This window comes from Larus michahellis, chromosome Z, assembly GCF_964199755.1.
Source record: "Larus michahellis chromosome Z, bLarMic1.1, whole genome shotgun sequence".
NCBI lineage: Eukaryota > Metazoa > Chordata > Aves > Charadriiformes > Laridae > Larus > Larus michahellis.
This window is the reverse complement of record NC_133930.1, coordinates 12,153,609-12,172,820: the sequence shown is the minus strand read 5'-3', so window position 1 is coordinate 12,172,820 and position 19,212 is coordinate 12,153,609. Positions and strand designations below refer to the sequence as shown.

Genomic DNA, 19,212 nt, shown 5'->3' with positions numbered 1-19,212 from the left:
GCCTGAATCCAGCTGACCAGATCTCCTCTGACAGAGGTCTGTCAGAGAAGCCTGGGGGACACCTTTTGGTGAGGATGTTACATTGGTGTGAGCCTTGTAAAGGAGGACAAACGCTTCTTCCGCCTGGCCTGCAAGGCTCGTGGGATGGGGCTGTGATCCACCACCCCCAGCATTCCCAGAAGGCACATCCAGACAAAGTGACCTGATGGTGGAGTCACCTTTCATTCTAACAGTGTCCCCAGCTGCCAAGTATCATCTCTACAGAAAAGCTGACAAAGTATAAGGGATCATAGGTGGAAAGAAGACACGTGCGATTACAGCTTCTGTGATATGATACATGCAGCCTTGAAGAGTAATGAAGAGGGAAGACAATGAAACCTAAGAAAGAACGGGCAGCAAAGGTGACGTCTCCACAATTACTCCACTTGCACAGAGTCAAAATAGGGAACACAGGGTAACCTCACTAGGGAAGCAAACAGTGAGGTGGGCACTGTGGGGGGCTTGTCCCGAAAAAGGGACAGACTGAGCCTGTCCTTCCTCTGCCATATCCAGCTGCCTTCTTCCCCTTCTTCCAGGATAAAGACCATTAATAAAGCAAACACAAGAAGGAAAGAGCTTTGGAATGGTGTTTTACACTTTGTTTTTCCCCCACAGTCCTGTTTCCTTGAGCCTTGATAAATGAATGTCTTCTTATCTGCTGGTTCAGCTTATCTGGTGTTGGAAGGAACGATGTGAATCAGGATAAAGTCTGCCGTTTGGGAGTGCATTGATCCTACCAGCGGGTCACGACCACAGACGGGGCTCTCCAGAGAGGCCAGGTGGTGAGGGAATGTGTCTGGCATGACAGAGGGCAGGAGCCCACAGCGCTGGGTTACACACGGTCAGCCCAGAGGCTTCTGTTCCCAGCTGCGAGCTTTTTGGGTGACATCCCTTCTGCTCAGCACAAAATCCAGCCCCACACCCAGCAAGATCTCCCATGCCACTTGGCAGGTCTTGAGCCCTCTTGCAGTGACGACAAGTCTGCGGATGCAGATGTATTCAAACGGGCTACACTGAGCACATTCATATAGGAAGGTGCTGGGATGACCAGTGATTTGGGCTGGGAAACAGCTGGGCAAACTGGTTTAGCAGAGGCATGGGGCCCATGGCGTGCAGCACAGAGCTGGGACTCTGGCAGCGACGGGGAGCATGGAATCCATGAACTTATCCAATATCTTCTTGCATGTGCACAAATTGCCCGTTTGGGCAAAGGATTTTCCCCCATTCCCTTCTGCAATGCCTGACAAAACATTTTGCTGGTTGGACTCAAACTTCCTCCTTGATGATTTTGGTTGATTGTGCCGTTAATCCACTATCCCAAGAGAATAAGTGCTCATTCCCTGCTCGCAGATCCCATGCAAGCCGGGATGCTACAGGCATAGGCTTCACCAGGCTGGGCAGCCATACCTACTTCACTCCTTCCTTGCGTGGAAACCACCCCTACCCCGAGCAGCCCTGGGGCCCTGTGCCTGCTCTTTCTGATTCTGACCCTTTTGTGATGGGAGAAACAAAACCGGAGGCAATAACTGAGTGCAGGTTTCACTCAAGATTTATACAACAGCACGACGTGGGTTTTTTGTTTTGCTCTTTGTTTCTTTCTTGATAATCCCTGATGTTTACTTCACTTTTTTTCTTGGCAAGCAGCAAGCTGACATCACCACGACTCTCTGGTCTCTTCTGTGAGTTGCATTAGCTAATTTAAGTCCACCTTCATGCCCTGCATCCTTGATTACACCACCTGTGCATCACTTTGCATCTATCAACATGGACTGCAATCTGCTGTTGCTGTGCTTGGTCACTCAGCACCATTATAGTCACCTTGAACTTCTCAAGGCAGCTTCAGTCCTTTACTGCCCTAAATTAGTGTCACAGATAATTCTGTCCCATCAGACAATTTATGAAGATGCTGAAAACCACAAGCCCTAGTGCAGCTCCTGAGGAAGGCATCTCTGGTACCTCCCTCCCCCTTGAAAACCGACCTGCCATCCTACCTTCCATTGCCTTTCTGATTAACCATGGAGACCAGCACCTTATAGGATGAGACAGACCAAGGATGTTTGGTGCAGGACCTTGTCCAAAGCTTTTTGGGATCCAGGTGCACTATGTGCATGCACCCACACACTTCCTGCCACCTCTGAGGAGCAGCAGAAAGGGAGGACTTCTGCCTGGAGCAGAGTTGTGTCATCCTCTAGCCTTGATAGAAAGAAATGTTTTTCTTAACTGTACATCACTAAAGAGAGGGGACAACCATTGCTGAGGGGTATCTCGACCCAGCACTGAGAAGAGGGGACACCCCACAGCTGAGGGCTCCCAAACCCATTGCTGAGGAGAGGGTACACCCACCACTGAGAGGTCCTTCACCCTTTGCTGAGGAGAGGGGACAGCCATGGCTGAGGGGTCACAACCCCAACACTGAGGAGAGGGGACACCCACCATTGCGAGGTCCTTCACCCACTGCTGAGGGAAAGGGACACCAATGGCTGAAGGGTCCCAACCCCCACACTGAGGAGAGGGGACAGCCATGGCTGAGGGGTCACAACCCCCACACTGAGAAGGGACACCCACCTCACAGAGGTCCTTCGCCCATCGCTGAGGAGACGGCACAGCCACGGCTCAGGGCTCCGCGGAGCCGACGGGGCTCCCCGCCCCCCGCGCAGGGGCCCCAGGCACGTGCCGGCGGGGGGCTGGGGTGGGGTAGAGTAGGGTAGGGTAGGGGGTAACCCCCGGAGGACGTCGTCGAGGGTTCGAGTCCCGCATCGGGCGGCTCACCTGGCCGGGCCGGCCGGCGGCAGACTTTGCCTCCAGCCTCTATAAAAGGTAACGGCGGCGTGAGTCAGAGCCGCCGCCTCCTCCCCGCCCGCTCTCACGTACGCGCTGCCGGGCGGGCGGGCAGGCACGGAGCCGCCGCCGGCCGTCCCGCACCCGCGCACTTGCCGGAGATGAGCCGAGCCGCGCTGCGGGTCTCCCGCCTCCTCCTTCTCCTCCTCCTCCTCCTCCTGGCCGCCCTGGGCCGCGCCGCCGCCGGCACCGAGTACGACCAGGAGCACGGCGACGAGGATACCCCGCACTCCCGGGAAAAAGGTGAGCCGGGGGTCCCCCGTGTGCAGGGCGCCCCGATGCTCCGGGCGCCCCAATGCTCCGGGCGTCCCGGCGCTGGATTTGGGGTTCCCTATGTATAGGGTTACCCCGGTGCTGGGTTTGGGAGCCCCTATACGTGGGGCACCCCGATGCATCGGGCACCCCGGTACTGAGTTTGGGGGTGCACGGGGCAGCCTGATACATGGGGGTTTTGCCCCAACCCCCCTTGCTGGGTTTGGGATCCTTGGTGCATGGCGTGCTGGATTTGGGGTGCCTAATGCCTCGGGGGGGGGTTGTGGGGGTCCCCAGTGCTGGGGGGCTCCCCTCTTCCTCAGTTTTGGAGGGGCTGCTGTGCCTCCTGCTGCACCCCTGTTAGAGGTGCTGGTGTGCCCCAGTGTGGGGTGCCCCTGCAGGGCAGTATCCCCCCAGCATCCCCCAGCCGAGGGAGCTGCATCCCCCCAGCACGTCCCAGCCTTTGTCCCTGCTCCCGCCAACTCGCGTGCAGCCCGACCCCTGCCCAGGGGCTGGGGGCCCCCGCCTTGCATACAGCCTGTTTCCCTCGCTAAGCCCCTGTCCCACCACATCAGGGGGGGCTCACGGCTGCTGGCAGAGGGGCAATGGGGGCCGTGCAGTGATCAGTGCCTTGCCATGCCAGCCTGGAGGGTCTAGTCTGGGACCCCGGCGTGGCGGGACGGCGGACGGTCCCCTTTGTCCTGCAGCATGGCCTCTCCCCAGCAGGGTCCACTGTGACTGGCCCTGCGTCCACATTCCCCACCACAGCCCAGCAAGGATCCAGCCCCGTTTCAGTGCTGGTGGGGCTCTGCCCCACGGCTGGCGATGGGAAATGGGGGACGTGGTGGAACTCGGGGCCGGATGGTGTTGTGTGCCCCCGCCCCTCACCCCAAGAGCCGTCTTGCTGGTGGCACGGGGGCTCTCAGATTTCAGGGTCACTGGTTCAAGGGAAAAGTTGTGGCTCTTTGGTCTTGATCCCTTTTCTTACTAGGAGCTGTGGCGCTGCCAGTGCTCAGCAGGGATTTTGGGGTACTGCTATGCATTTGCTCGCGTGGGGCTGAGTGCTGCAACGTTCCTGTCCCTGGCTATGCTCCTCATCCCAGCTTTGCCCGCGGGTCTATTTCCCAGGCTCAGCCTCATAGCGTGTCCTTGGTTTTGCCTCTGGTAAGGAGTTGCCCTGACCTGTGCCGGCACAGCTGCCCTGTGGTAGGGACCAGCAATTGTCTGGTGCCAGGAGCTGCTTTTGTTATTGCAATGAATCACATTTCTTGCTAAAGCCGCTCTTGCCGGGCTGAGCACTGGACAATGAGAGATGGGGAGGCAGATGGTCCTTGCCACAGAGATGAAGTAACCCAGGCCACAGGGTGGGAGGGTGTCAGGCGTCCAGCATGCCGGTGTGGTGCGCTGGCAGCAAGCGGCTGAGCATGGTGTGGGGCTTGGGGTGGTTGGGGAGACTGGGATGGAGATGGGAAGAGGAGGTGAAGAGTGGGAGGTGGCAGGGAGCTAGGTAGGGACCAGGCAGCCTGGCCCATGCTATACCGGTGTTAGAGGCTGAGGATCTGGTTGGAGTGCTGTGGGGGAGGAGGTCTCGGCTGGGACACACCAAGGCTCCTGCCAGGCGCTAGAAGCTGCGTGTCTCAGCACCACCACTGGGCAACATGCTGCCTCCCTCGTCCTAGAGGCTTCTGCACGAGGCAGGGCTGGTGGCCACCCAGCCCTGGGCGCTTGGTGCAAGCTGGGGGGTTGTCACTGAGGCTTTGCCATGGGGTTGCTCTCTGAGGAGCCTCTGGCTTGCCCAGAGACTGAGTCCTGTGTTACGGGTGTCTTTGAGAAATAGTAACTCCCTTTACCAATGCAACCTGTATCCTCTCTCCCTCCTATTCAGACCTGTCCTGCTGTCCGTGTCCTCTTCTCGCTCATTCCCTGATGCCCTTTTCCTCCAGCTGAGCCCATTTCTCTTGCTTAAAACCCCTTATTCATCTCATTCTCCATCTCCAAGCATTGATCTGTCATCTGGGGTTTCCCCATTTTTTCCCCTGCTGGGATGGCCCTTTCTCTGCAGTGTTCTCTGATTGTTTCGTTTTTCCCCTGGCACTTGCTGGGGCAGTTGAGTTCCACCCAAACCCTTGCCCCTTTGGGGAGGAGCTGGCCGAGTCTTGCGTCCCACAGCCGGAGGAGTCCTCCCCTAGAAGCACAAAGAACAGTCCCTGTGGCGACCTGTGCTACCAGTGGCAGATTAAAGGCTGATCCCAAAGGCTTGCAGGGGGTCAGAGTTTATAAACACAAAGGGGCTTTAACGCAGCTGGGCTTGGGAGGGATCAGTGGTCCCATGGGCAGCACACGGGGTGGTGTCCTGGGCTGAAAGGACATGGATGATGTGTGGGGTGTGTGTCCAGATGGAGAAAGCAGGTCTGTGCTGGCAGAGGTAGGGCTGGGATGGCACAGCTCTCCCGTAGAGAGAAAGAGCCTCCTCGTGGGGCTTGGCAGAAGGATGCTCGGGTTGTGAGCCCTTCTGCCCAGACGCCGTGCCTGTGTCATGCTTGCCACAAACTGGCTGTAGGCAGGGTGAGCACAGTGGCACAGCCCAGGTACCATGATCGGGTTATCGCTTTCAAGGGACATAGTGCTTGGATGTGTTTTATAGGCAGGGACCTGGCTGCTGTGGCTGGTCCCTGCTTTGGGACCTGCACTCTGTGCATCTCAGTGTGTCCTGGTGCCTCCTGGCTGACTGAGCACCAGGAATAACACCCTGCTTTCCCTCTTCTCCGGGCAGTGAGCTCCATTGGTCCCCCCACAGCCTGGGACTGATCTGCAGACAGGGGCTTCTTCCGCTGGGTCATAGCAAGGTGGTCCTACCTTGGCAACCCTTGCGAACCAGCCTCATCCCACAGGGGTTTGACCTGAGTCTGGCGCGGGAGAGGAGGCTCTGGCGGGATCCCAGTGCTCCCTGTGACTCAGCACAGGACACCGTGTGCCCAGACGGTAAGAGAGGTAGAAGCGAGTCCTCTGCCCTGCCCACCGTGCGCAAGCCATCAAACTTCTGCTGGAGTTCAAGGCGAGCAGGCAGCACTGATGGCTGCTGTGCTGCCTGGCAGCATCCACGCGTTTCGGTCTTGTCAGGTGCCCTGCAGCAGCTTCAGGCTGTGAACCCACTAATATGTGAATAGCTGAGGATGGAGGGGGGCAGACTCTCTGGTCTCCATCCATATTGCCTGGCTCTGCTGAGGGGAGCCCCTTGCTCTGTGGAAATGATCCTGAGTCCCTTGGGTGCCTGGTCCATCCCTGTGTTCCTGTGGTGAGGTCTCCTGGGAGCAGGCTGCTGCATCGGTGCAGGGCTCCTCACCCTGCTGGAAGCTGCTCCTACCCTTCCTGCCGGGCTGCAGGACATGCCGAGCAGCACGCCGGTAATGGCAGCGTATGCCTCAACTCGGCAGGAAAGTGTTGTTGGACGGTGTTGGATGTCAAGGAGGGAAGGGAGCTGGCGCTTGCGGCAGAGCCGGTATCCCAAAATGGGAGGGCCGAGAGGGAGTGAGCAGCAGGGGGAGAAAGCGTGAAGGAAGGAGCAAGTGGAAGGGGGGAAACGCATCTGGATCGCAGGCTGCCTGGGGAGAGGAGGTGGCGTTTAGTGCTCAGCCAGTCCGGAGGGGCTCCGCATGGCTGAACACACAGGCTTTCTCGCCTGCAATAGCAGGCAGCTCCTGTTGGTGCCCTGGTATGTTTTCCTGCTGGGACCCCTGCAAAGGAGTCCTCCTCTTGCACGTTATCTCCCACTGTGCTCATGGCGGCAGCAAGGTTGTTTCCCCCTACATTTTTTGGAAGTACTTTTCAGTCCCTGCCGGGGCTGTGGGTGCCCAGAGGTAGGGCAGGGCGTGCAAAGAGCTGCAGCACCCACCGCCGAGGTGCAGCCACGTCTGTTGTGGTGAGTGGCAGCAGTTCAGCAGAAAGGAGACCTGGCACCATGCAACTTTCCGAGGGAGAAGACGTGCTCCAGCAGGGAGCGTGGGAGGCAGGCTGAAATTATGCAAATAGACATTTGGGCAGGGCAGTGGGTTAATGTTCATGGCAGAGGGCTGTGAGATTGCGAATGCCCCCATGTGGAAGGCACCGGAGTATTGCAGGGCTCCTCTGAGCCATGCTGAGGTCGGGGCAGATGCTGAGAGCCCGACCCAGTGCCTAGGCTGGGCTGACCTCGATGCTGTCTTCCAGCCCTCAGTCTATGTGCCGAGGGGGCCCAACCCTGCACAGATAAGCTGGCGAGATGCCTCCCCGAGTGGGTGGCCTGGCTGTGCCCGTAGCTGCGTCCAGGTCCGCAGGACGGGGAAACACACTCGGGTGGCTTCAGTGCATGGATAAGCTCTGATGCCAGGAGGTCTTCAGGGAAGTCTGTTGTGTTGGGATGGATTGGACTGACTCCTGGGTGAAGCTGCAGCCTTTGGGGTGTTCAAAGCTGCTGAGCTGAGGCATCAGAAGGCTGCGAGGAGGGTCCGGAGCACCCTTGGCACTGGGAACAGATGGGCGCGGGGGGACCTGGGAGCCTGAGGTGGGTGGCACAGTGCTGACACAGCAGGGCAGGTGCCAGCACGGTGCTATTGCTCAACCTACGACATGATGTTCAAGTTGCTGTCTGTCAAGGCAGAGCCCCTGGAGGTGAGCAGAAAGCGGGGTGCCGGGGCGGGCCGTGCCGGTTGAGGCATGTGCGGTGAGCCAAGGCACCGCGTGTCAGCGCCTGGTTGCTGTGGCTTACCGGTGCCAGGACTGCCCCGGTGCGAGTGACCCTCCGGGGGCTCTCCATCCTGATCCGCACCCGCCTGCTGCCCAGGAAGCAGCCAACATGGCTCTGATGCGCGAGCCACGGCCACCTCAAGCAGGTGATAGAGCCAGATGGGGCAGGAGAGTGGGGACAGGGTGGGGGAAGATACGGGGTTTTTTTCCAGAATTTACTCTAGATTTTGGCGCATAAGCGGTGTCTAGGGACCAGGTAACCTTTGTGTGAGCAAGGTGGGCAGGATGAATCCCACCTTACTGCAGCACAGCTGTGTGCATCCCAGGGCAGTGCCATGCAAGCAGGCGTGGAGAGGGCACTGTAGCCTGTCCCCGGGCACAGGTCTTCCTGCCTGATGCAGGCGGCTGTGGCTTGCCCAGCCCTCTGCTTGCTGCCCCTTCTTCATATGCCTTTGCGAGTACCCTGTGCCTGGGCAAGTGACTGCCGAGTGTCAGAAGCACTGCAGCGATGAGTCACCAGAGATGCTGGAGGGAGCACCGCAGGCTGGTCCTATCTCTGCGACTCCTGGTGCCCCGAAGCTCCCTATAGCCCTTCCCAGATGGGTTTTGCCGTGGCCATCTGCTCTCCAGGGCGGCATCTGCACCGAAGGCCCCCAACAGCGCCCATGCCTGGACCCTCGCTGAGAGGAGAGCAGAATCCCACTGGGCTTGGGGCCTCGCATAGGACATCTGGGCCTGGGAAAGCGTGCCTCTTCCTTTCTCACCCCTGGGCTGGAATCTGCTCCTATTAATAGCAAGCGGCTGTCGGTAGCTGTTGTCAGCGGCAGGGATGGGGACCAGAGCAGCGCCTGCTGAGCCACTCCTGTGTCCTGGCCAGGACATTTGGCCAGGCATTTGGCCCCACCAAGGGACAGAGATGGTGTTGGCGTTGGACTGCACCTGCTGAATGCTCCTCCATGTCCTTGCACCCCGGAGAACGATGGAAGTGAGTGTAAATGCTCCCCATCGCCACTGGGTGCATGCCCCGCTTTGTCCCAAGCCTGTCCTAACCTGGCACCCTTTGCTCCTGCCCTTGTGGGCTGGGATGTGCCCACAGCCTGTCTGCACTGGTGAGCGTGCTGGTGAGGACAAATCAGAGCATTAGCCCATTAGTTACCTGTTGTGCCAATCAGGGCATGGGCATAATCCTTATGGGCCATTTTTCTCTGCTTGAGGCAAATCCAAGCCCTGAGGGAGCTGGCTGCATGTGGAAGGGCTGGTGACAGACAAAGCTTTGGGTCAGGGCCATCTGAGGTGAGGCTCTGGGGCAACTCTAAGGCCAGCTTCAGTGATGTGCCGGGAGCCTGGGCTTTGCCGGCAGCGCTGGAGGAGGGTGATGGTGCAAGGGCTGGTACATGGAGCACTGCCATATCCTCGGGACCTGCCCCAGGAGGGCCTTGCTTTCTCCAGGTCTGTGTGCTGGGGACGCTCCCAGCCGTGGGAAGCTCAGGGCACACCAGGGCACATCCTGCCCTGCTGTGGCCACTGTGCGCCCCATGGGTGACATGGGGTGTGTGGAGGTCCTGGCATGGGCTCCCCCATCCTCCCCCCTGCTTCTCCTCAGGAAAGGATTTGTATGGTGGGACCCTTATGTAGCTCTGCGTGGGAATTTGGATGGCAGGGTGAGTTGGGGCAGGGGGCTGCCAGGACAGGAGCTGGGTGTTTGGTCTGGCACATTTTCCTGTGGCAGTCTACCCCTATGGCAAGGGCACTCGCTGTTGAGGAAGACAAGATTTTGGTGCTCATTTTCTTCCCCTGCTGTGAGTTCCGGGGCTGCTTTCCCCCGGGCATCTGTGCGGTGCGAAGCAGCTCACTGCCCAAACTTTTTGTGGTGCAGGAGCTGCTTTTCCCCACCACCCCCTACAGTGCTTTGGCATCGCAGGAGTGCCACCAGGACAGCCGCTTCCCTGGCTGCTCTTGCTTACGGAGCCTGATAAGGAAGCTGCAGACCTGCCTCCTTAAGTCCTTTGCCCTGGGACAGTGGGAGGTTTTGGCTGTCCCAGAGTAGCTGCAAGAGTACTGGTGCAGCTGCTCAGTGACGGAAGCCAATATCTGTGATTTTTCCATTATAAGGATGATAACAACGCATCAAGACCCGGGGTTTTCCCTCTGGCCAACAGGTGCAGGAGACCTGGCCCTGCTCAGAGGAGGCAATGCCCTCCAGGAGCATCCCCCTCACCAGGGCAGGGGGAGGAGTGGGAAAGCGAGCGCAGGGAGGGCGGTTGAAGGCAATGGGAACCCAGAGACCTGCTGCTGGGGCTGGGAGCTCTGCCTAACAGAGGTGTGTTTGCTGCCAACCTTTCCCTTCCATTCATGTGGGTTTTTTTCTCTCTCTCTCTCTTTTTTTTTTTTTTTTTTTTTCCCAAGGTCCTGGACACAGTCACTGGAGCTATGAAGGTAAATACCCTGCAGTTACTCCTCCTTTTTTCCTACCACCCAGCAGACCCTGGTCCTGAGCCAGCTGTGGTTAATGATTATAGGGCTCCTGTGCGCACTCTGCGGCTCACCCTTCCCTCCTGGCTGACCCTGCTACCTGGGCACCCATGGGCTGAAGAGCCAGGGGTTACTCTGATTTGAACAGGAAGCAGTGGCTCCACCGAGGGTTTCCCCAGCCCCCTGGGTGTATGGGGATGCCCCTCAGGGCAGGGCTTCTCCCTGAACGGGAGCTCCCTTGGTCCTGTGCCAAGCAGGGAAGCAGGCTAGACTCTCCAGGCTGGACTTGCAGCCCATGCTGGGACTTTGACCTGCCCAGGGATTAGCTTGTGTCCTCACCTCTGTTGCCCTCCCTCCCCATCCTGCCTGGCCCTGACCTCCCATCATGGCTTAAGGGGCTTCTCCACGGCACCCATGATGGGCATCACTGCAGCACAAACACACCCCTTCCCACCATGGTGGTGGGACAGGCCATGGCACCATCATTCTGCTCAGGACCAGGGGATGGCTTGGACCTGCGGATGCCCAGCTCCATCTTCATGAGGGTCCTGTCAGGGGCGGGACTGGGCTGGGCTGGGGGTGAGCCTGGGCCTGCGCTGGCCCAAGATGCGCTAGAAGCAGCGCCTTGCAGTGCAAGGGGAGGCTTCTGGGGCATCAGCCACGCTTATCCCAGCTATGGCACTGGGGAGAGGTGGCAGTTTAAGCAGCCACCCCAGCCCTGTGAGTTGGCCCTGTGCGGGACCATACTGGTGCAGTTAACAGCCAGGAACCCATCAGACCTGTGGCTGCAGGCTCCTGTGATCGCAGCGGTACTGTGGTACCTTGCTGGAGTCGCAGAGCAGGCGAACCGGTGGGCTGGTACCTGCCAGAGGCCAAGCTGTGCAAGGCAACGAGCGTGTGATGAGCTGCAGAGCAGCGGTTCCCCAGCTTGCCAAGTCCACTTGTAAATGATCTTCTCGCGCTCTTCCCAAACACCCCAAAAATAGACTTTCCTGGCAGCTCACCACGCTCCAAGACCTTTCCTGATACAGCTGCATGTGGTCACATGGTGGCACAGAGCTGCTCCCAGGCTAACTTGCTGGAAACTAGCCGTACACGCATGGCTTATTCCCTGGTCAGTGCCTGTCCCCTTCCCCACCACCCACCAAACCTCCTTTCTGTCGGGCTCCTTGCCTGGGCAGTCTCACTGGCAGTCCCTCCCTTCCTCCTCATACCAGACCGGGAGCACTGGAGTGAGGACTACCCGGACTGTGCGGGCAACGTGCAGTCGCCCATCAACATTGAGACGGACAAAACCATCTTCAGCCCCCAGCTGCGGCCGATCCAGCTCTCTGGCTACAGCCTGCCCGCCAACGAGAAGCTCAGGCTGACGAACAACGGGCACACAGGTGGGTGCAGAGGCACAGGCAGAGGCTGGAGCACAAGCAGAGCCTCTGCCGGCAGCACCAGGCTTCTCTGACGCCCTTGCCCTGGTCTCTGGGAAGGAGATTCTCTTGCAGGCTGCAGTCATGTTGCTTCAAGGCCAAAAGGGAAGCATCAGGGTGCTGAGCCTTTACAAGTCCACGTGCTTTCCTGTCTGGAGGGGAGAATCCAGGAGACGGAGAGCTCACCATTCACTGCCTTTGGGAACTGGCTCCAAGAAACCCACATTTCCCATACAAATGTGTCCCTAGTATTTCTGGTGCAGGTTTGCAGACACTGATCCCTCCCCTGCATTTTACTTGCAAAGGACTAGTCAGTCTCTGATGTGACTTAGCCTTTAAAGTACCTACATCTCAGTCTTTTCGCAGAAAACATTGGCCAACTTCTTTAAGTCTGTGCTTCAGGGTGCTATCTCAAGACCTCAAGAAATTTTTATAGGTCTTTTGTTTCCCTTCTCCAATTTTACAACTTTTTTTGGAAAGTCTGGACGCAACTTAGTTGCATTACTGTAGCAGCAGTCTTGCCATGCCAGATATGGAGGAAAACCACATCTCCTTCCCGCTCCCCACCCCACAGATGGTATGGTGGGTCCTGGTTGCTACCAGCTTTTTCTGGGAGCAAGCTGAGTGTCTTGTGCACGCTGGTGCCTGCCAGTCCCCGAGCTAAGAAAAGGTGTCGGAGAAAGGGACTTAAAGACTCTCTGGCAGTGTGATAAGGCACCTCCTTGCCCTGGTAGCCAGCGAGATGGAACTGAGCTGTGTATACAGCAAACTCAACAGGTCGGACTCGCTGTGCACGGTCAGATCAGCCGTGCCGTGCATGCACAGAGCTTTATATTATGGCCTCCTGCCCTCGCGTGCCTGCAGAGTTAAACTAGTTGAGCTCAGTCGTTGCTATTTTAGACACCCTGGTATCTGGTGTTGCTTGGTGTTTAGAAAAGCAGTCGGAGCATTTTCATTGGGGTGAGGTGTTGGGGGAGGGAAGTAGTTTCTCACATGCTTATAACATGCCTTTTTTTTTTAATTCTCGCGATTACCAGTCTGCTTTATGAAAAGCCATAAATAAATAAAAAGTTGCAAGACCAGTAAGGTATTTGTACAGTTACTCCTTTTTGTAGTATAAAGTTTGTGCCGGATAAGCTTTTTCAAGGGCCTGAAAATGACTCAGGTAGCCAGTAGAAGGAATGCAATGATTCAGATATGCAAAAGAAATTTAAAAGCAGATAAATTTCCAGGGAGGGAGTATTCTCTTGCTTTGAGTTTTGTATCTCTGAACCCAGTGGCAGGGAAAACGGGAGAGGACAAATGACTCATTACAGCTCTGTTATGTGGTTACCTCTGAACATGTGCCCTACCTTGGTGATGTGACTAAGGGACGCTTCACCTATAAAGGAGGAGGAAGGAGTGGAGTTGATACTAAAAGGAGGAAAAGGTGCTTAGAAGGATAGGACAGCCTTTCTCAGGGTCCAGGGATGCTCCTGATATTTTTGCTGCGTGTCCAGGTAACTCAGCTTTTGGATTTGCTATGCTGCTGCATGAGTCCAAGAGAGCTGGCCAAACAACATTAAAGTAAAAGGCAAAACTAAGTATGTATTTACCGTACACAAAGAGGCAAAAATTTAGCTCTAAATGCTTTCAAAAGATTTCACGCTTCCGTGCCCCCAGCTCCAGTGCTGTCAGACACTCACAGGCAGCTTTACTTGAAAGGTCCCAGCTCGCCGAGCGCTGCAGCTCTCTGTCCAGCTGCGCTGCTCTCGTACGTATTCACCACTCTGCCAATATATTTCTCCATGAATTTTGTCCGCAGCCTCTTTTTATTATTCTCACTTACTGAATAAATTGTTGGATAACATTTGGCTTGGAGCTGGCCCCTGGGAGTCTCTGCAGAGGGACTCTTCACTTTCCAGCATTTTCATAGCAGCTGTTTTTGAAGCTGATGTATTTAGTGGGGTGTCCTACGACCTGAAGTCGAAAGTTGAACCCTGCCGCATTGGCACAGCTCTGGGTATTGGTATCTGCCCCTAGCATCATGAAAGATGGAAAGCAAGTTTGTTTGTTGTGACAAATTTCCACAAGCCCAGGGTGACTCTGTGCCTTGAGACATCTCCTCTGCGTACCTAAGGGATGGAGTGGGCTTTGTGTTTTACTGACCGACCTCTTCCTTCTGCCTCTGCAGTTGTCCTCGAGCTGCCTGAATCCCTGGCCATCACCGGTGGCTATGCCCAGCAGTACCGAGCCACGCAGCTCCATTTGCACTGGGGCTCCCCGTCAGGACCCGGCTCGGAGCACACCATCAACGGGCGCCGCTTTGCCGGGGAGGTAAGGAGCCCTTGTGGCGGCGGGGACATCCTCGCCTCTCCTGCTGCTGGGCAGGGAAGGTGCTGGCGTTCTGCCCTGCTCCTAGCCCTGGTTGTCCCTGGATGGATGCTGTAGCCCCTGGCCGGGATCCCTGCTCCTCAGGCAGCAGAGTTCAGTGTAGGAGTTTGCTGAGCCAGGCACGCTGCAGCCTGCGCGGCAGAGGCGAGGAGGAGACCACCCTCCATGATGCTCTGCCTGCAGGTGGGCTGGGGCTGACCCCGTGTGAGCGGAGCAACCCGTCCCCATGCTGCAGCCCCGCTCCGGGGCTGATGGAGCAGGAGCTGCGGTGGTCCCCGAGCTGGGGGAGCCAGCTCCCCGGGCGGCTGTGAGCAGCCTGCTTTGGGAGCTGCAGGGACTGTTTACTCTGTACACACTGTCCTCCTGCTCTGCCAGCTCCCATCCGGTTTTATCCCTCCTTCTCTAGCTGCTGTCCTCAAACTGAGCCCGGCTCTGCTGTACGACCCCCTGGTATCTAGGGCAGAGTGCTGGTTTGCTGTCCCTGGATGGGGAGGTTCCCGTGGGCAGATCTTTATGGTTGCTGCTTTGCAGCAGCATATTTTTTCAGTCCTACCAGCATATTGCCCTCCTAGGAGGGGTGTTCCTCATGGCTGCATGTCTCTCCCAGCCCTTGCTCTGGCAGGCTGGAGCCCTGTGGGGGTAAGGACCTCCTGGAGGTGCCCATCCTACATTAGAATTGCTTACTTCTCTTCTAGATACACGTGGTCCACTACAACACCAAGTATGACAGCTTTAGTGAGGCAATGGTCCACCCAGATGGCCTGGCCGTACTGGGAGCCTTCCTGGAGGTGAGTCACATAGATCAGCCCTGGACGAGAAGGGGTGGGACTGGGGTGGGCAGAGTCAGCCACAGTTTTGGGGTCTAGCAAAGGTGCAAATGCTCCTGGAGAGAGAGGGCAGTCCAGAGGATGGAACAGCGCGGCTAGGAGGAAGGGGTCACCGGGATAGGGTGCCTCTCACGGGGAGCAATACCTCCCCGCTGGCACTGCCATCACAGGCCAGTCTCTGTTTGGCCCCTGTCCTTGTCATTACTGTGGGGTCTCTGTGTTGCAGGTTGGGCCGAGGGAGAACCCATACTACCAGGAAATACTTGAGCATCTGCCCAAAATACGAAGAGAAGGTAAGGCCCTGTCCCACCTAGAACTTGTCTCAGGGGTGCAGCCCCGCAGAGAAACCCGCCGCAGGGCAGAGAGAGGCTGCAGCAGGTGTTTGCTGTACGTATGTGAGAAGGGGAGCATGGCACAGCTTGTACAGAAACAGCTTTCCAAGGTGCCCTCTGCTCTCACGTGCTTTTCCCTGCCTCCAGGGCAAACCCACAGCTCTTTCTCCAGCGCGGCAGCGGGGACCCTGGCACACACAGTGCCAGGCTGCCCATGATCTCCATGCTGCTCCTGTCTGTTGTCCTTCAAGGGGTCGCTCGGTCTCACTGCCGTGGTGTTTCTTTCCCAGGCTCGGAAGTCTTGGTGCCTGGATTCAACATCGCAGGTCTGCTGCCTGCCAGCCTGAAACTCTACTTCCACTACAATGGCTCTCTGACCACCCCTCCCTGCTTCCAGTCAGTGAAGTGGACGGTCTTCAACCAGACCATGCAGATCTCTCACGACCAGGTCCGTCAGGGCAATGAAGTCCGTGCTGGCTGTTGCCCAGCCTCTCTCTGCAGGCGTGCGCCACCCGTGCCCGTCCCCTCGTGCTTGCCCGGCTCCCGCAGGCGGGGTGCACCCCTTTTCTGCTCATGCTGTTCCCCTTACAGATGCTAATGCTGGTGACGAGCCTGACAAACGACGACAGCAAGCCTCTGCAGAACAATTACCGGCTGGCGCAGGACCTGCATGGGCGACGGGTGCTGGCGAGCTTCCAGACCACCCTCCTTTCGACGATGCACCTGCCTGCTGGTAAGGCGTGCGTGAGCGTGCTCGGGCTGCACCTGGGTGCAGGGCTGGGGCAAGGAGCAGGAATCACATCTCTTACAGAAATGCAGCATTTGCATGGCATAGACCTGCCTGGCAGGTGAATTTACAGCCGTGCTGGTCTTGGGGTCCTGCTCTACACCATTTCTGCACTTGTCTTACTGTGCATGGGAAGATCAGTGTCTAGGGTGGGGAAGATCTATTTTATCCTTGGTCTTGCAGATAGAACAGTAGCAGGAATAGGGGGATGTATGATCAAGGGCAAAAGGCCAGGTCCTAGCATCCCAGCTATCTTCATCCCCAAACACAGCAACTAAATTTGGTAGGAGCTGCAGGAAGGGCAGTGCAGGAGTCCCTTCCCGAAGGCTGTGCTCTGCCAGCGGGGCCACGCAGCCATCCTGGATGGCAGTCCCCTGCCCCACACATCCCTGTCTGCCTGGCCTCAGTTCGTCCTCGAAGGCCTTTCTTGCGTTTCTCAGTTTCCAGTGATGAGTAGAAATTCCTGTTAATCCTCAGGTGTGACTTTCGCTCTGCGTCACTGAATTCTTGCCCATTGCTGCTCTCTGGGGTCACTGGGTTTTTTCTGTCCAACATCCTGTTCCTTTTCTGTTTTGATGGCGTTTCCTACACCATGTTTCAAGGTGACTAATAGAAACAGCGCACCGTCCCAGACCCTTGGGCAATGCCTCAGTAACCACACGCCCACTGTGCAAGGCACTTCCCTTCACCATCCCACCTGCAGCCAGCTCACTGACGGCTCCAGGCTTTTAATCACCATGGTCTTCAGCCTGGCGAGCAGTTTCCCATGTGGCACTGCATCAAATGCTTCACTGAAGTCGGGAGAGATAAAATCTACCACATTTTCTTTGTCTAGAATATCACTTATCAAAGAAGGATATCAGGTTAGGCTGGCATGCTCTATCTTTGGTAAACCTGTTAGATACTTTATCATATTTTCCATTTACCTCCAAGCCTTTCTTTTACCACTTTCTTGCAGAAGCTGTTCCAAAGCCTGCAGCCACCATGGCTGGGACAAGGGGGGAAGTCACCCAGCTCACCATTTTTTTCTTTATTTATTTGCTATTTCTATTCAATGACCCCCACTTTAACAAAGCCATGAAGCCCTTGTTCTTGGAGTGCCAGGACCATGTTTATGCTTATTGGTCCCTCGCCTTGCACGCATGGGGCGATTGGGGTTTTCTCCCCAACTCGGTGCAGATAAGCGCCTGCTTTATCCCTGGGGCCGCCGAGTGCTGAGACGGAGTGCTGCGGGGTCACGTCTCGCTTCACTTGCAGCTGCACCTCCTGCGCCCACGCTTGTTGATCTTTCCCCAGTCACCCCCAGTTCAGGAGAGCCCCTCCTGCCCCCGGCTGCTGGGTGAAGGCAGTGGCTTCCCCGCAGTGGCCACGCAGCTGGATACGGCCTGCAGATAGTGCCACTCTGCGCGCGGTACTCGAGCTGTGTACAGACGATAATGTAGCCATTTACCCGGCGCGACAGCGTTGCTTTTAAATATTTGCCCAGCACAGCCCTCGCCCAGCGTTGTACGGCCACCGAGCCATCCCTGCCCCACATCCCTGACAGCAGCAGCCGGCTGCCTTTTTCCAGAGAGCTGCTCACCACCTCGTTGCGGCGGGCAGCTCTCCTCACGGCTGCCGTCTGCTGGGCTCCCCCCTTGCCCCTCTCTAGGGTCCCCCCTGCCCCTCCCCGGGGTCTCCAGCGGGGTTTGGTGCAGCCGAGGGATGCTGCAGTGCTCGGCCTTCTGCCTGCCTGCTTCCCAGGGGGTGGCAGCAGCGATGGGGGGCGTTTCTGGCTGGGTTCAGCGAGGCTTTTGTGTGGGATGTAGTTCAGGGATCCTTTTTTTTTTCTTTTTTTCTTTTAATTTTCCCTTGTCTGGATGCTTCTGGCGGGGTGTCAGGGCCAGCCTTCCTGCAGCAAGATGCTGTGAGCTGCCGGGGATAACGGGGCAGGCAGCCGGCCCTGCCTGCTCTTGGGTGATGGGGAGTCTTGCAGGCAGCCCTGCTTTGTCAGTGCGACCTGAAGCCCTGCAGGCTGGCCACGTCCCTTCCCAAATACCTCAGGCAACCTCCTGACTGCCCTTGTCTCTCTTTCAGGTAATGACGACACAGCAGCAGCAGGAGGTAGGTGGGTTGGCCGAAGGAGGGGAAGGTGGCCGGGGGTGGGGGGGATGTACCTGCCTGGGAAGGGGGGTGCCAGCAGCCATGTGCTGAGCTGGGAGGCAGGCAGCCACGGTGGGTTCGCAGGGCTGCCCTCGCATCTGTGTGGCTGGCTCTCATCTTTTTGTCTTTGTCTCCTTTTCAGGACACTCCAGCTCTTCGTTTCATGCAGGTAGGCATATTCAGCTGAGGCTGCCGTCTCCGTGTCCCCTCTTGCCTTCAGGCTACTGGCTTGCTCCAGCCTTGCCCCCTTCCCTTGGCTGGTAGCCACAGGGTACCATAGCCAGTGTAACCTGCCTGTGCTTGGCTTGTAGGGGATGTGCTGGCCGTGCTCTTTGGGGTCCTCTTTGCCATCACGGCGCTAGCCTTCCTGCTGTACATCTACAAGCACCGCAGCCAGAATGCACGGTGAGTGATGGGGAGCTCCGTGAGGAGGGGACTGGGGGGTAGCATGGGTCAGGGGCATGAAAACGGGTGTTAAGGGTGGTCTCTCAAGCAGCAAGATGGGTTAGCAGGGCCTCCGTGCTTATTCTAACACTACCCTCCCTTCCTCCCCCACCAGGCTCGACTCACCAACGAAATCCAAGGTCATCTACACGGCAGCCAGCACTGAGAACACAGCCTGAGCCCCACACCTCTGCGGTGGTCTCAACCCTGCCACCCCACCTCCCTTCACTCCCACCCCAGGCCAAAGTGTGGCCAGCACTCCACCATCCCTCAGCTGCATAGGCTGCCCACACGGACTGTTTGCCCGGGGCAGTATCTGGCCCCAGCAGATATTTTTGTTATAAAAAAAAAAAAGGTAAAAATGTATTTTAAAAAAGAAAAAAAAAAAAAGTAAAAGCCTCCCATGGTGCCAGCCCTCTCCACTGCCCTTGTGCGAAGCGGTGGGGCAGGAAAGGGCACTGGTGGAGACGGGCCCACAGCGGAGAGGTGCGTGTAGGGACCCCTTCCCAACTGGCAGAGACAGCTTCAACCTCGGTGCCCTGGGCAGAGCTCCAGAGCAA

At 57.3% G+C, this 19,212-nt stretch overlaps 1 protein-coding gene across 1 annotated transcript; it reads left to right on the top strand.

Annotated features, from left to right (window-relative positions):
* The first annotated feature begins 2,721 nt into the window (after nucleotides 1-2,721).
* Nucleotides 2,722-19,070, top strand: LOC141736321 (carbonic anhydrase 9-like). Its single transcript, XM_074570346.1, has 12 exons — nucleotides 2,722-3,120; nucleotides 10,258-10,287; nucleotides 11,541-11,711; nucleotides 13,921-14,063; nucleotides 14,816-14,908; nucleotides 15,174-15,240; nucleotides 15,570-15,727; nucleotides 15,871-16,012; nucleotides 18,143-18,169; nucleotides 18,351-18,377; nucleotides 18,520-18,613; nucleotides 18,768-19,070. Exons 1-12 carry the CDS (start codon nucleotides 2,979-2,981, stop codon nucleotides 18,829-18,831), a joined length of 1,158 nt encoding a protein of 385 aa, XP_074426447.1. The 5' UTR covers nucleotides 2,722-2,978; the 3' UTR covers nucleotides 18,832-19,070.
* Nucleotides 19,071-19,212: the final 142 nt, after the last annotated feature.